The sequence below is a fragment of the Alligator mississippiensis genome, chromosome 7 (genome assembly GCF_030867095.1).
Source record: "Alligator mississippiensis isolate rAllMis1 chromosome 7, rAllMis1, whole genome shotgun sequence".
NCBI classification, from domain to species: domain Eukaryota; kingdom Metazoa; phylum Chordata; order Crocodylia; family Alligatoridae; genus Alligator; species Alligator mississippiensis.
Genome location: NC_081830.1, coordinates 29,284,378 through 29,298,238, shown reverse-complemented (window position 1 = coordinate 29,298,238; position 13,861 = coordinate 29,284,378). Strand labels below are relative to the sequence as shown.

General features: G+C 41.3%; 1 protein-coding gene across 2 annotated transcripts in view; it reads right to left on the bottom strand.

The window, feature by feature from the left end:
* Window positions 1–13,861, bottom strand: part of STAG1 (STAG1 cohesin complex component) — a 304,994-nt gene that overhangs the window by 31,751 nt on the left and 259,382 nt on the right. For both annotated transcript variants that reach the window (XM_059730741.1, XM_059730742.1), the window contains 2 exons: window positions 10,507–10,599; window positions 2,584–2,758 (listed from right to left, as the gene is read on the bottom strand). In XM_059730741.1, the coding sequence (XP_059586724.1) occupies window positions 2,584–2,758; window positions 10,507–10,599 (268 nt within the window). The remainder of the gene's footprint in view (window positions 1–2,583; window positions 2,759–10,506; window positions 10,600–13,861) is intronic.

The following is a 13,861-nucleotide window of genomic DNA, read 5'->3' as shown; positions in this document are numbered from 1 at the left end:
ACATCTAGTCCAACCACCTGCTCAAAGCAGGACCATCCCCAGCTAGATCATCCTAGCCAAACCTTTGTCTAGCTGGGTCTTAAAAACCTCCAAGGATGGAGATTCCTCCGCTTCCCTGGGTAGCCTGTTCCAGTGTTTTACTGCCTTCCTGGTGAGAGTTTTTCCTAATATCTAACCTCAGCTTTCCTCGTTTCAACTTGAGACTGTTGCTCCTCGTTCTGTCATCTGTCACCACTGAGAACACTCCAGCTTCATCCTCTTTTGAGTCCCCCTTCAGGTAGCTGAAGGTTACTATTAAATCCCCTCTGTCTTTTCTTCTGTAGACTAAATAAACCCAGTTCCCTCAGCCTCTCTTCAGAAGTCATGAGCCTCAGCCCCCTAACCATTTTTGTTGCTCTCCACTGAACTCTCTCCAATTTGTCCACATACTTTCAGTAGCGGGGGCCCCAGAACTTGACAAAGTACTCCAGATGTGGCCTTACCAGTGCTGAATATAGGGGAAGAATCACTTTCCTTATCTGCTGGCAACACTTCTACTAATGTAGCCCAGTATGCCATTAGCCTTCTTGTAAAGCTTCAGCAAAACCTTGGCTCAGCAAGGGCACATCTCTGAACAGACCTCCCTGCCTCATCTGGCTTAATGAAGTATCAGTTTCTAAGTAAGTGGGCTGCTTCCTTTCTCTTTATGGAATATGACCAGGTTTGGTTGAGAAATGTAATGCCAAAAATACAACGTTGAGGGAGTTTCAAGGGTAAGTCAAGTGACACATACTCCAGGAACACAGGGAGCTTTGCAGGGAGGTTTAACTCTGAGGGGACAACTAGTTGTACATATACCAAAAGTAGTGAAATAGGGTATATCTGTATGGATATCTGTGTTGTAACTGGTGATTGATTTTCTTATTTAATTAGATTTGAATTGTTTTATATGTTCAGTGTATAGGAACAGGATAAAAGGTATAAAATATATGCAAATGTTTTATCCCACCTCGGATATATAAACCCCTGTGCCCATCTTTGTTGCTAACAGCGATTAAAGGCTCTCTATATACTCACTGTACCATTTCTTTAATAAGTACCACATTCAGCAAATCAGAGACAAAGCCAAATCATGCAGGGCTGAGACCCAGCCAATGCAGCTACTCGCAACAGCATGGATATTGCTTAGCATAATGGAAACCGAGACTTGTGGATGCCTTCTATCTAGGGTAAACTTAAAGACCAGTGATGCCCAACTTTTCAGCCTTGTGGATGAATGGCACGGGGGCAGTCTGCTGGCTGATCCTGTGCAGGGTCGGTGTATGGGGTTGGGCACCACATACCCATATCCTAAGCTGGGAGGATCATGTGCCATATCACCTCTCTTGCAGGACTCCCAACAGACCCATAAATTTGGGGGTGTGGGAGTGGTAGCAGCTTTAACTGCTGCTGCCAAATTTCTGGAGCTGGTGGTGGTCCCACCAATCAGATGACATGGCTCCACGGGCCAGGGGTCAAGCACCCCCTACTACAGGCCTGTCACCACTGCAGTATCAGAGTACCTCCAAGCTCTTGATAAATATCTCCTGACCACATCCGTGAGTTAAAGAAGTGCTAATGGATGTATTTAACAAATGGGAGCCTGGTGCCCAGTGAAAGCAAAAGATCACTTAATGCAGTCTGGTTTGGAGCCAGAATTGAACCTGGGTCTCCTGAATCTCACGCTAAGGCTGTAACCTTTGGATGCTCCTTCCTCCTCAGCAATATTCTTCCTCCTGTAATGCCCTGGAACAATCCTGCAACCAATCAGCTTTAAGAAACTGGTACATTCCCATGTAGATCCCTTTGGTATGGAGGACAGGGCAGGTAGGAAGCCTGAAGACAGCGAAATATCAGCTAATGAAAAAAAAGACACCTGTCAAACAAGCTTGCTTTTCAGGTTCTGAGATACAGAGACAAGCTATACTAAGCAGATGGCAGTTCAAGAAACAAATATCTGAAGTTCCTGGATGTCCATAAAAAAGTTGTGAAATATCCTACTGTTGGTTTAGGGTTGTGGTATCAAACACAGGTGCATTAAGAAAAACATACAATAAAGAAAGATCAGTTACAGGTATATAATTATGTTAATTTACACGCGCCCATATCCTCTGAAGGAAAACAACTCTCCTTAGGATGTCAACTTGATACCATTACCTGTTATATAGTGTACAGAATTACAAACCCCGTATCTGTAGTTCTCAACCTTTTTTAGACTCCAGGCTACCCTGGATAGTGTGAGGCACCCCTTAGAAAATGCCAGCTCTTAGTTTTAACTCTCTTTAACTACACAAGAATGGGGTAGTTTTTCTGTTGCAAAGAACTCAAAGACTACAAACTATGGATTTCTATTTGAAATCTCTGGGTTTATCTCGTGAAGCATGTTTGTAAATCTAGTAGTGCCATGGTACCCTGGTTGAGAATCAGTGTCTTATATCAACCTGCAAAACGAGTTAGGGAAGAGGAAATGACAGGAGAACATCACTGGACACATTTCAGTATACTAATGTTCTTTTGTGTGTCTAGTGAGAGAGGACAAGTATAACAGATAATAGATAAGCATACCGATGCTCTGGTTCTCATCATCTTGGTCAATGAAGACATGGTCCATCACAAAGCTAAGGAGTTCAGACTGAAGACCAGAGTCAGGATTAAATACCAAAGGCTGGAGACCCTCCCTGCCTCCAGTCATAAGTTGGTGGCTAAAAATCATCAAGAGATCACAGAGCAGCATGAAAGCCTGAAAGACAAAATAACGCAGTCATACGATTAAAAGCCTCTGCAAATATTATATACTAGAAATATCTCCAGACATTTTGCTCACACCAACCAGTAATCAATTAACTTACTGTCACAATGAATAATGGTGATGATCTGACATGTATGCTATGTCAATGAGGGTCACAGAATTTTCAAAATTGTAGTTTTGCACCTCTGGCTTCTATGGCTGCAGACATGTAACACAATTACTATGGTCTAATTTACACTGGGCTTTACTTGTAGTAAATGTACTTTGTAGTAAGGAGTGGAAACATGGGCTAAAGACAGACAGTCAAAAAGCCCAAGGCTAAATCAATTCAATCTTTGCAGGTTAGACTAAGCTTCACAGATTGAACCAATCAGCAAATGAACAGACATTCACTTTTAATTCCAGAAATGCAGTCACATGCATGCTGTGGCCCAGGTCATAAGTTGGGGGGGGTGGGTTGGGGCGGGGGGGAGGAGATGCGCGCGTGGGCACGCTAAAGCACCCCATGCAATCTGAGCTGGAGCAGACAGCTTGGGCCAAGTTAGCCTGCCCACCCTGCGACAAGGGGGAGGGGGGAAAGGATTGCAGGGGAGGTGCAAAATATCCTGGGATGCTGGGGGACTATGAGTTAACTTGAATCTGGAGGGGATCTGGGGCAGAAGTTCAATATACCCATTTAACCTAAATCAGTTAAGTCTGTTACTAAATCCATCCAGGTTTATCTTAAACCAGTTTCAGCCATTTTGGAAGCAGTTTATGTGCACTGAACTTCTGTTGTGTTACAGATTTTGAACCCATTTCCAATCACTTATACGATTTTATGTATAATTTCTGTCCCTAGCCATGATGAGCTTTCCCAAACGCACTCTGCAGGAGGTTTTAGGAGCCGGATTGCATTGGGTAAACTGCCACCCCAGGATAAAACTGACTAAGGAAATAGATGCATTTATACATTCCATGTGGTATCTTTCCCACGTAATAAAATTACTAATAATTTTTCAATGAGTAACTTTACTTGAGATTTGAATGATTTACTACACAGTAAAGGTAATTTACCATGGAGTAAGCACATTGCATGTATATAACCTGTATGTGTTGTCTGACATCTCTGCACAGGCACCAGACACCAGCTAAAAATTGCCTCATCCCCTTCCCCCCTCTGCCTTGTACTCACTAGCTTAAACTTTTAGTTTCTTTCTATTAAAACAAAACCCCTGTAACTTTGTTGTTTTTCTTACAAGAACAAAAGACTGAAAGTATTCCAACCAGATGCTGCATTTAGCTATCTGCAGGGATGATCTGGCAACAATGGCTTCTTCCACAGAGATAGTGACAGATCCCTGCACTGACTCTCTAAAATTCTAGGGGTGTTTCTGTTAATTGGCAACAGAGAAGCAATAGAAACATCACCTAGCTCTTACATACTGACTTTTACCTGTACTTCTCAAAGTTTACGCAAAGTATTATTATTCCCATTTTATAGATATGACAATAGGGTAGACATTCCTCTTCTCAAGGCCAGCTTGGGAGGCTATTGACAGAGTTTGTTTGAGCTCAGTTCACTTGACTATACTGCAGCCCTGAAGTAAAAATGTTAAAACAGGCAGGAAATCTAGATGAAAAGTAGAATTTCGTCTTAGTCCTAGTTTTAAAGGAATATAACAAAATTAAAACAAAAACAAAAGTAAAGTTACCTCTCAGAAAAACATAGGCTGGAAAAACTACAGACATCCAAAATTAAACAACATCATGAGAAGACAAACAAATTTGAGGTAGCTTCATAATCTGGAAATAGGCCTAAGTATATTGCTAACTAAGCAAATCATAGAATCATAGAAAATTAGGGTTGGAAGGGACCTCAAGGACTTTAAAACCTCCGAGGATGGAGATTCCACCACCTCTCTGGATAACCTGTTCCAGTACTTCACCACCCTCCTAGTGAGAGAGTTTTTTCAAATATCCAACCTAAACCTCCCTTGCTGTAACTTGAGACCATTGCTCCTTGTTCTCTCATCTGCCACCACTAACTCCGTCCTCTTTGTAACCTCCCTTCAGGTGGTTAAAGGCTGCTATCAAATCCCCCCTCAGTTTTCTCTTCTGCACACTAAAGAAGCCCAGTTCCTTCAGCTTCTCCTCAGAAGTCATGTGCCACAGCCTCCTAATCATTTTCACTGCTCTCAGTTGGACTATCTCCAACCTATCCACATCCTTTCTGTAGTGGGGGCCCAAAACTGGACACTGTACTTCAGATGTGGCCTCACCAGTGCTGAATAGAGGGGAGTAATTACTCCTCTTGATCTGCTGGGAACACTCCTACTAATGCAGCCCAGGATGCCATTTGCCTTCTTGGCAACAAGGGCATACTATTGACTCATATCCAGCTTATTGTGCACTGTAAACCCCAGGTCCTTTTCTTCAGAACTGCTGCTTAGCCAGTTGGTTCCGAGCCTGTACCGGTGCATGAGCTTCTTCCATCTGAAGTGCAGGACTTTGCACTTATCCTTTATTGAAACTCATGAAATTTCTTTTGGCCTTGAGTCTTGCTCTGAATTTACATCCCAGCAGCAATTCTGTGTAAAGTAATGCTGATAATACTATATAGCTGCCTACATATGTTCCAGATAAAAAATTACTGAAGGCAGCTATGGAAGCTTACATTCTTGGACAAAATCTAACTCAGCCTGTTCTTTAATATGCAAATTTGTCAATGATTTATGCATACTACTTTTAGGCAATGACTTTCTGGAAACAATGGATAGCTTGGTTATTAGTAACTAGGTCTGTCAAGGGGACCTCTCTGTTTCCACACTGGGGAGGAACACTAATTCCATGGTGGCTGAATCCTGGAATCTCACAGCCAACTGCGTTCACTTAGAATTGCAGAATTCCTGTCTTAGCTGTTGTTGTAAAATGGTTCTCCCAAACTTACCACCTGAACAGGAAGTAAATCCAGGCACCAATTCCACAGAACATTTCTGGTCAGCATAGCATTTGAACACATACTTGAAATTACATTGATTTCAGTAGGATTTAAAGATTGCACTTGCAGTTAAATGCATACTTATATGCTTTGCTAAATAAAGATATATTCTCACACACTTAAATGCTTAGTTGAAGTGGGGATGCAGTGAGTAGTGCTAAGTGAATGTGCAAATGACTATGAATCTCCAAAATTAATATATTTCTAACATAGACATTGGATTTTTGATACATTACAATCTGCCTGGCAACTGACTCCCCAGCCCAGCCCAGCCCCTGGCTTGTTTACTTTTCATTCCATCCAGAAAGAGCACGCAGCAACTGCTGCAGCGTCCTTAGCCTGACGAAGGGTTTTTGAACCCGAAAGCTTGCTTAATAACTATTCTCCAACCATTTGGGTTGGTCTAATAAAAGTTATCAAATTCACCCAAGGAACCTTGTCTGCCTATATTTCTAACATGCATTACAGAAGTGTCCTTATCTGTGTGGGGTATACTGCTAAGGCTTACATTAAAGAAGCTGTGACTTTAGCTAAAGCATAGCACAGATCACTATATACCATGATCTACTCCAAGAACCTTCAGAGTGAGGCGACAATTCTCTTGGCTTTAATCTCCATTGGACACTATTGGTCAAGGCAATTTCCTAAATACTTAAGTTCTATTTACATATACGCTATCTTCCTGTTTAACATATAAGGGGTTCTCCTACTTTCCCCCGAGTAGTCATGTTGTTTAGGGAGCAATACCCACAGCAAGACAGTATGGTTCACGTAGAAATCTCTTAGCACTTCAGCTAAAGCCTTAGGAAGAAGTCCATAGACACTACTATCCTTTTGAAAGAAAACAGCAAAAATGAATACGGCATATATTAAATGGATTAAAAAACAGCCAGCAGATCAATCCCAAAATACATTAACTTTGAGGAATCATTCATGATTATGGATCTGGTCAAGTCCTGCAGGAAGCAGCTGTTGGCCCAGTCCTATAAAGCATCTCTATTAACTATCTGGAAGAAAGTATAAATCACTGCTAATGAAGTTTGTGGATGACAGAGACTTGGCAGGATGGCAAGTAATGATCAGGTCAGATCACTGATACTGAGCAATCTGGACTGCTTAGTAAGTTAAGGTACAATTAAACCCAGATTCTTTGCAGCGCTAGTATCCTAACCCGTAAGGGTTTGCAGCCAGCTCTGTGTGGGCGTGGATGTATTTTGATTGATGGCTGAGGTTTTTATTTTAAATGCAGCACTTCTCTACATCAGCTACATGAAACTTTTGACAAATTCCAGGTGACTGGAGAAGTGGTGCCCCTTGCAGTAAAAGCTGCAGCCACCAGCTGAGTGGTTTACTCTTAATCTAGCAACCACTGCTAACTAAGCAGATTGCAAACTATCCAGATGCAAAAAAATCTGGGTCCTACTGTACATAACAAGTGCAGGATAATGCATCAAGGAATCCAGGTCACAGTTACAGGCTATGAGACACTATTTAGGAAAAGGACTGGCAGTTTAGGGAACCAACTGGAGTATTAGCACCCAATGAAAAGCTGGGAGAGTAAAAAGGGGTAATGTAATCTTTGGAATATCCATAGGAGTAGGGAGGTGGCAGTATTCTCTGCATATGCCAATAGTGAGACTGCTGTTGGCATATTGTGTTTTGTCTACACTTTGAAAGCATTGGGAAAGATTCCATGAATAATCACAAGAATGAACTGATGTTTAATACCTGGAGTTCAGTCACTCTTCTGATGCAGGTGACAGTCAGTGAAAACAATTTTAAGGAACGGATGTATTCACTTGGGTCTTAAAGGGACATCACAGTTTAGTAAGGCCTAATTTCCAGTCTCATTTTGGAGTGGACTGTCTAACTGTAGATAAGGAATTAAGTTGGATCTTTATGAAACAGTGGCATGACTAGGTAACTTGAGTCCATCCAGAGGGTTGTCCCAGGCCAAGGTGTCTGACAAATAGTTTGGCTGAGGAGATGAATATTTTAGATGTCAGGACCAAGAGGCAATCGAAGAACTGAGGGGCTGGTGCTTTATCAGGCTGTCCATATAGACTGCCCTCTCTTGCCAGATACCCTTCCCAGTGCAGGTATGTATATACAATGATTGAGTGACCACCAACCTTCTCTTCAGTGTACAAAACAGACTGAAATTCTTTAGTCTCTTATTTTAAGGCACATTTTTCAAACCTCAGGTCATTCTTGTGACAATCTTCTCCGTGTTTCTTTACAGTATTTCGTGGCTGCAGGTTTCATTTTTTGTAAATAGGATATCTTGTACCACACAGAAAAAGATAGATTGGTGTTTGTCTGGTGGAGGGAGACCAAGGTCAGTCTGTGTTGTTGTGTTAGTAGGGAACGGGGGTAGATGGCTAGATAGGGTGGATGGCAGATGGTAACAAACGTAAACTTAGAGATTCAGAACACCTAAAAACATTGCATCTAAGATGATTAGGCTGATGGAATTGAATCTTTTTGATACAGTGTGGTTGAGTAAAACCGAAAAAAAGGAATAAAGTAGGCCTCTGGTCACAGAGCCACTCTAATTAAAGCACCCGCAGCATCTCATGTATCAGCACCCCTCCGCTTCAAAATGGTGGGGGCACTTTAACTAAAGTGTGTAAAATGAGCTTTAGTTAAAACATGCTCATCACCATTTTGAAGTATGGGGATGCTGATACACAAAATGTGGAGGCTACTGGAGGCATGCTAATTAGCATGCTCCGTTACAGTGCATCGGAGCAGCTTCCCCACATGCTTACAGGCACCCTCCACGCCTGGAAACTTTCAAGAGCAGGTTACACAAACATTTGACTGGACTGGTTTAGCCTTCAGCAGTGATTGGAAACCAGTTTAAATCTGTAACACAACAGAAATTCAGGGCACATAAACTGTTTTCAAAATGGCCAAAACTGGTTTAAGGTAATCCTGGATGGATGTAGTATCAGACTTAACTGATTTAGGTTAAATGGGTATCCCGAACTTCTGTCCCAGATCCCCTCCAGATTCAAGTTAAATCACAGTCCCCCAGCATCCCAGGATGCTTTGCGCCTCCCAGTCGCAGGATGGGTGGACTAGCTTTGGCCAAAGCTGTCCGCTCCAGCTGAGCCGGGTATGCTTTATGCCCCCATCTTCTGGCCTGGGTCACTGCAGGCATGTGGCTGCATTTCTGGAATCAAAAGTGAATGTCTGTTCGCTTGCTTATTGGTTCTATCTACACAGCTTAGACTAACCTTAGGCTTTCTGACTGCCTGTACTTCGCCACAGTGGTTATCAAAGATATTCTATGAAAATAGTAATGATACAGGATTTTAAGTAGCAACTAGTAAAGTTAAACATTTTAAGTCTGCAGGGGAAAGAGCACCATTCATCCAAGAATTTTTAAATAATTAGTTAAGGAGGTCTCTGAGCCATTTATGTTGACACTTAATAAATCTTGGAACACTGGAAATCTGACAGGACTATAAAAAAAGGTAATATTTACTAATATTTAAGGAAGCTAACTATGAGCTGGTTAGCCTGGTTTCAATCCTGGACAAAACCCTGCAAATTCCTGATATGGGAATGCAACCAGAGAAAAATGAAATGGTGGCAGCAGACAGTACAAATCGGTTTAGTTTTCATGGAACACTGGTCTTATCAAATGGAACTGATAATGTTTTCTGAATATACTGCAAGCCATGTTGATAAAAAGATATATACTTTATTTTATTTCTGTGTTTAAAATAGCATATACTAGCACTGTCCACCTGTTAGGCAGGTGGGGCATTTCCCAATATTTAAAATACGATACTGGATAGTCACACTAAAGCATGAAAATCTGCTGCTTAGCCATACAACTACCATTCATACAGACAAAGTATGAACAAATGTGTACTTGCAGCAGCTTCAAAAGGGGAGGGGGAGCTGCTGCTCTGAGCCAGACAGCAGCTGTAACAGTTAGGTATGCATGAGGCTGCAGTGATACAAGTGCAGCAAAACCATTCTAACTTTAAGCCTCCATACAGTGTCAAAGCTGGGGTGAGTTAGTTCATTTGTATCACTGCAGTCACATGTATAAAACTACTGCATGGTATCCTCCTCTAGCCCCAATCAATTTGCTTGGAGTTGCAATGAGATCAGCTTTGAGAACTAAAATAACTCGCCAAATACAATTCTTGTACATTTTGTGATTTTAATAAGTAGATCTATCTGAAGAAAAACATTCTTCAGAACAACATGTCTGCTTCTAAAGAGAGAAATTTTTGCACAGCAACAGTGGAGCTTAAAACCTTACTGGGCTTCTGGGAATTCTTCAATTATAAGAAAAGAACTGCTAGTAGGAGATGCTTCTTGTGTTGGGGCAGCGTATAATACTATCTTGCTGAAACTAATGTCTTGCAACACACAAAATACCTGAGTTCTCTATTACTCTCCCAGGCTAGGTACATGCACAAAAGCAGGGTATTATCCCAGTATGTACCACAAGGATATTGTGTTTTATTGAATACAAAACATGAATTATTGTTCCACTCTAAGCAATCAATTAACAATGTCATGTTTTCAGTACAGTTATACCAAGGCTGATTTTTATTCTGACTGTATGCCATGATACTTGGAGCCTTTATTAATGTTTGTTCAGTGTCTGGACAAGGACAGCACACAGCTAACTGTTTAATCACAAGCTTTGTGTAACAAGTGCCTTTTTGAGTCTTACTATGGTTCAATAATCAAACTTCTGTAAAGAGCATGGGACCATCATTTCTTTTACCTGTTCTTTGACTGAAGTGTGGACACTTGACAGACATTGCTGGCAGACAGCCAGAAAGGATTTTACAGTTTTCCTCAAAACCAGCAAATCTTCCTGAAATAAACATTAAAATAGAGATAATATTATTTAAATATTAATAAGAGTTTGTCAGGACAAGCAAAAGGAAAAAGAGGGGGCAGATAATTACATACCATTCAAGTCTATACCTTGCCCCTCAGTCCTGATCCTCAAGGGAAACTTACACAACACTTCCCAGAGACAAGCCTAAGAGCTCCATTTCATCAACCTGCTGGATACTAGAGATCATGGACTAAACATGACATTGGATTTTTGATACATTATAATCTGCCTGGCAACTGACTCCCCTCCCCAGCCCAGCCCAGCCCAGCCCAGCCCCTGGCTTCTTTACTTTTCATTCCATCCAGGAAGAGCACACACCAACTGCTGAAGCTTCCTTAGCCTGACGAAGGGTTTTTGAACCCGAAAGCTTGCTTAATAACTATTCTCCAACCATTTGGGTTGGTCTAATAAAAGATATCAAATTCACTCAAGGAACCTTGTCTGCCTATGTCCTTAGACTAACACAGCTACAACCCAAACCCCTAAAAGTGTCAGACATCTTTTCCATGGGTATGTTCATGATCAATTTTTTTCTTCACATTCTCTTAGGTAAACCAAATCTATTCTACTTCTTTATCATCTCTTTAAAAAGACAAGTGTGCAAGGCCACAAATTAAAATTTAATTTTAGGTAAATCTCTGAATCCTTTCCAGTTTTTCAATAGACTTTGGAAATGTGGTGTACAGATTTGGACACCATACTCCAAAAACAGTCTTATCAGTGTCATGTATCCAGGTCATATGACCTTCTTCCTCCTACTCAGTGTTCCTTGCTAATATAATCAGGGTGGACTAAGACAGCACTAGGCACCTCATTCCACTTATGTGTGGAACATAAAATTGTGGTAGCCCCTTTGGTCACCACATACCACTGGGAACTCACATTAAGTTAGTGACAATGGCCCCTAATACCCACTAACGGGCAGATCCTACTCCCCCTCTTAGATGCCAACGTGGATTTAAGCACCCAAGTATTACTATTCCACCCTGTTTGAGTCCTTAAGAATCCATTGATGCATCTATTTTTGTAACACGCTGTCACCCTAGCCTTAAAATGAAATTGCAAAAAAGCAATGAGGAGGGGGAAGGCCCAACCAACTTTTGAATGAACAGCTTTTAGGAATTCAAGCAGGATGGAATAGGATTGTACACTGAAAAACACTCAGGCACCTAACAGATGGAACAGCATCTGGCCCCAAGTGCTCTTCTGAGTAACTGCTTTCCAGGACATCTGCATTCTTGTTCCTACATGCATGTCCTACATGCAGCAGCTGAGAACAGATCCCTCTCTGATCTAACTAGAAGCAACTGCACTGTATGATGATTCCTCATGTATAACTAGCTTTTGATCTTTTGGGTTACCAGTTTTTCAGCCACTGAATGTGGATCATGCTGAGTTTATATATTCTCACTTATTTAATCAGTGTGTTGTTTGGTTCTAATGTCTTAGAGGAGACAATATTCAACTATATTATGTCAACATTCAATTTTATTAGCTAAATATGCAGTCTAGTTAAGAACAATAACAAACTTGTTTATTTTTCTTGAAAATCATATTAATTGGCATAAATTTTGTTTTTTTTCCCTTTAACTCTACTGAACTAGTCCTGTATCAGTCATGCCAAGCTTTTGCTTGTGATTCTTTTCATCCTGACATATCCCTTGTTACCGGGCTCTTCCTGCTTCCCTCTTTAAGTACTGCCATGATACTGACTTCACTGAAGTCCTATCTTTTTTATCTTTCCATATTTATGGAGCCATATTTATCTTTCATATGAATGCTCATAAGCTCAGTACAGGGCCTGAAGGCTATAACATTTTGTTTTGTTTTTCTTTCCTGACACTTTTCCAGTGGGGGAAAAAGGCATGACCCCCTCCCACCCACCCCATGCACAGAAGTCTACTTCCATCCCTAGTCTCATTTTGTGGCCACAAAATGCAAAAGGAAAAATAATGTCCAAGATTTTTATTATTATAATCATGTTTCCTCACCCAGGTTCTAGCCTGGGTGCTTGCTCCCAAAGGAGCAGAAACTTTCCCACTGCTATCCATTCATTTTATTAGATGAATATTAAATCCAAGGTGCAGCACATCAGCACCAAGGGTAGGCTGGATAAGGGCCTGTATAACACCTAACCTGTGGCTTTATGCTGGCAGTACAAGTTCAAACATCTTGTTGAGGAGCTGAACCTAGGTCTCTCTTCCTGGGTGAGGGAGAGCTGCTGCTCTTGTTTCAGCCTCCTCTATTATGTTTCCAGCAGGTGGGTGTGAAGAGCAATTCTATGTCTCCTTGTACTGGAACAGAATCCAAAACTGCGTGTATGTGCCGCAAATGGCACCTATGTGGCCAGATAATTGCCCTTTAAGCATGTAAAGTAAAATAGGATGCTGCCGTGTGCATATTTTCCTTTCTGTCCTATTTTGGTCCCAAGGTAGTTGCTTGAAGAAAAGTGGAATAATTTCACTGTGTCATCCCCCTCTTTGTGTATGTGAAGATCTATTCTGAGAACACCTAAATAAGGTTTGTAGATAGTTTTGAAAGCTGTGAAGTTGGTGACCTTTTCTGTCTCTCGGGAATGAGTTCCAAATTTAGGACTCTCTCCCTGGTCAATAGTTCCATAATTCTGGTGGAACACAGCTGCTACAGGAGATCATGGTCATAGAGGAAAAGGCAGTCTCTTAAGTTATCCTGGGACAATGCCATGGAGGTTCTGAATAGTAAGACAAAGATCCTGTATTTGGCTCTATATGCGAGAATGAGTCAATGCAGAGGGTAGAGCACTTAGGCAATGTGTTCATAGCAGTCTGTATTACCCAACAGATGGGTTTCTGCATTTTTTTTTATTAACTGAAGCTTATTTTGTCTGTTTGACTTCATTACCACATTTAACAGGCCGTAACAGTTAAACCTAAAAGATAATGAGGTATGCATTACTTTGGCAACATCTGGGTTGGATAGGATGGAACTGGATCACATAACTGAACTGACTAATTCCTAATGCTTTCTGGTCTGTGGTAATTCCAACCCATGACAAAAGAACATTGGCAAAATCATTTCCAAAAGGAGGGAAAGGCAGACAACACCCCAAATCTGATGCCTTGCAGACACACATAAGCAGGGAATGCTCCAGCTGGTCTCAACTCAACATGTTTATGCAGCTTTCTGTTGCTGGCAAGGCTGGGGTTTATGGAAAGATACGCAGAAATCACCAGATGAGTGGTGTTATCTCTGGTGC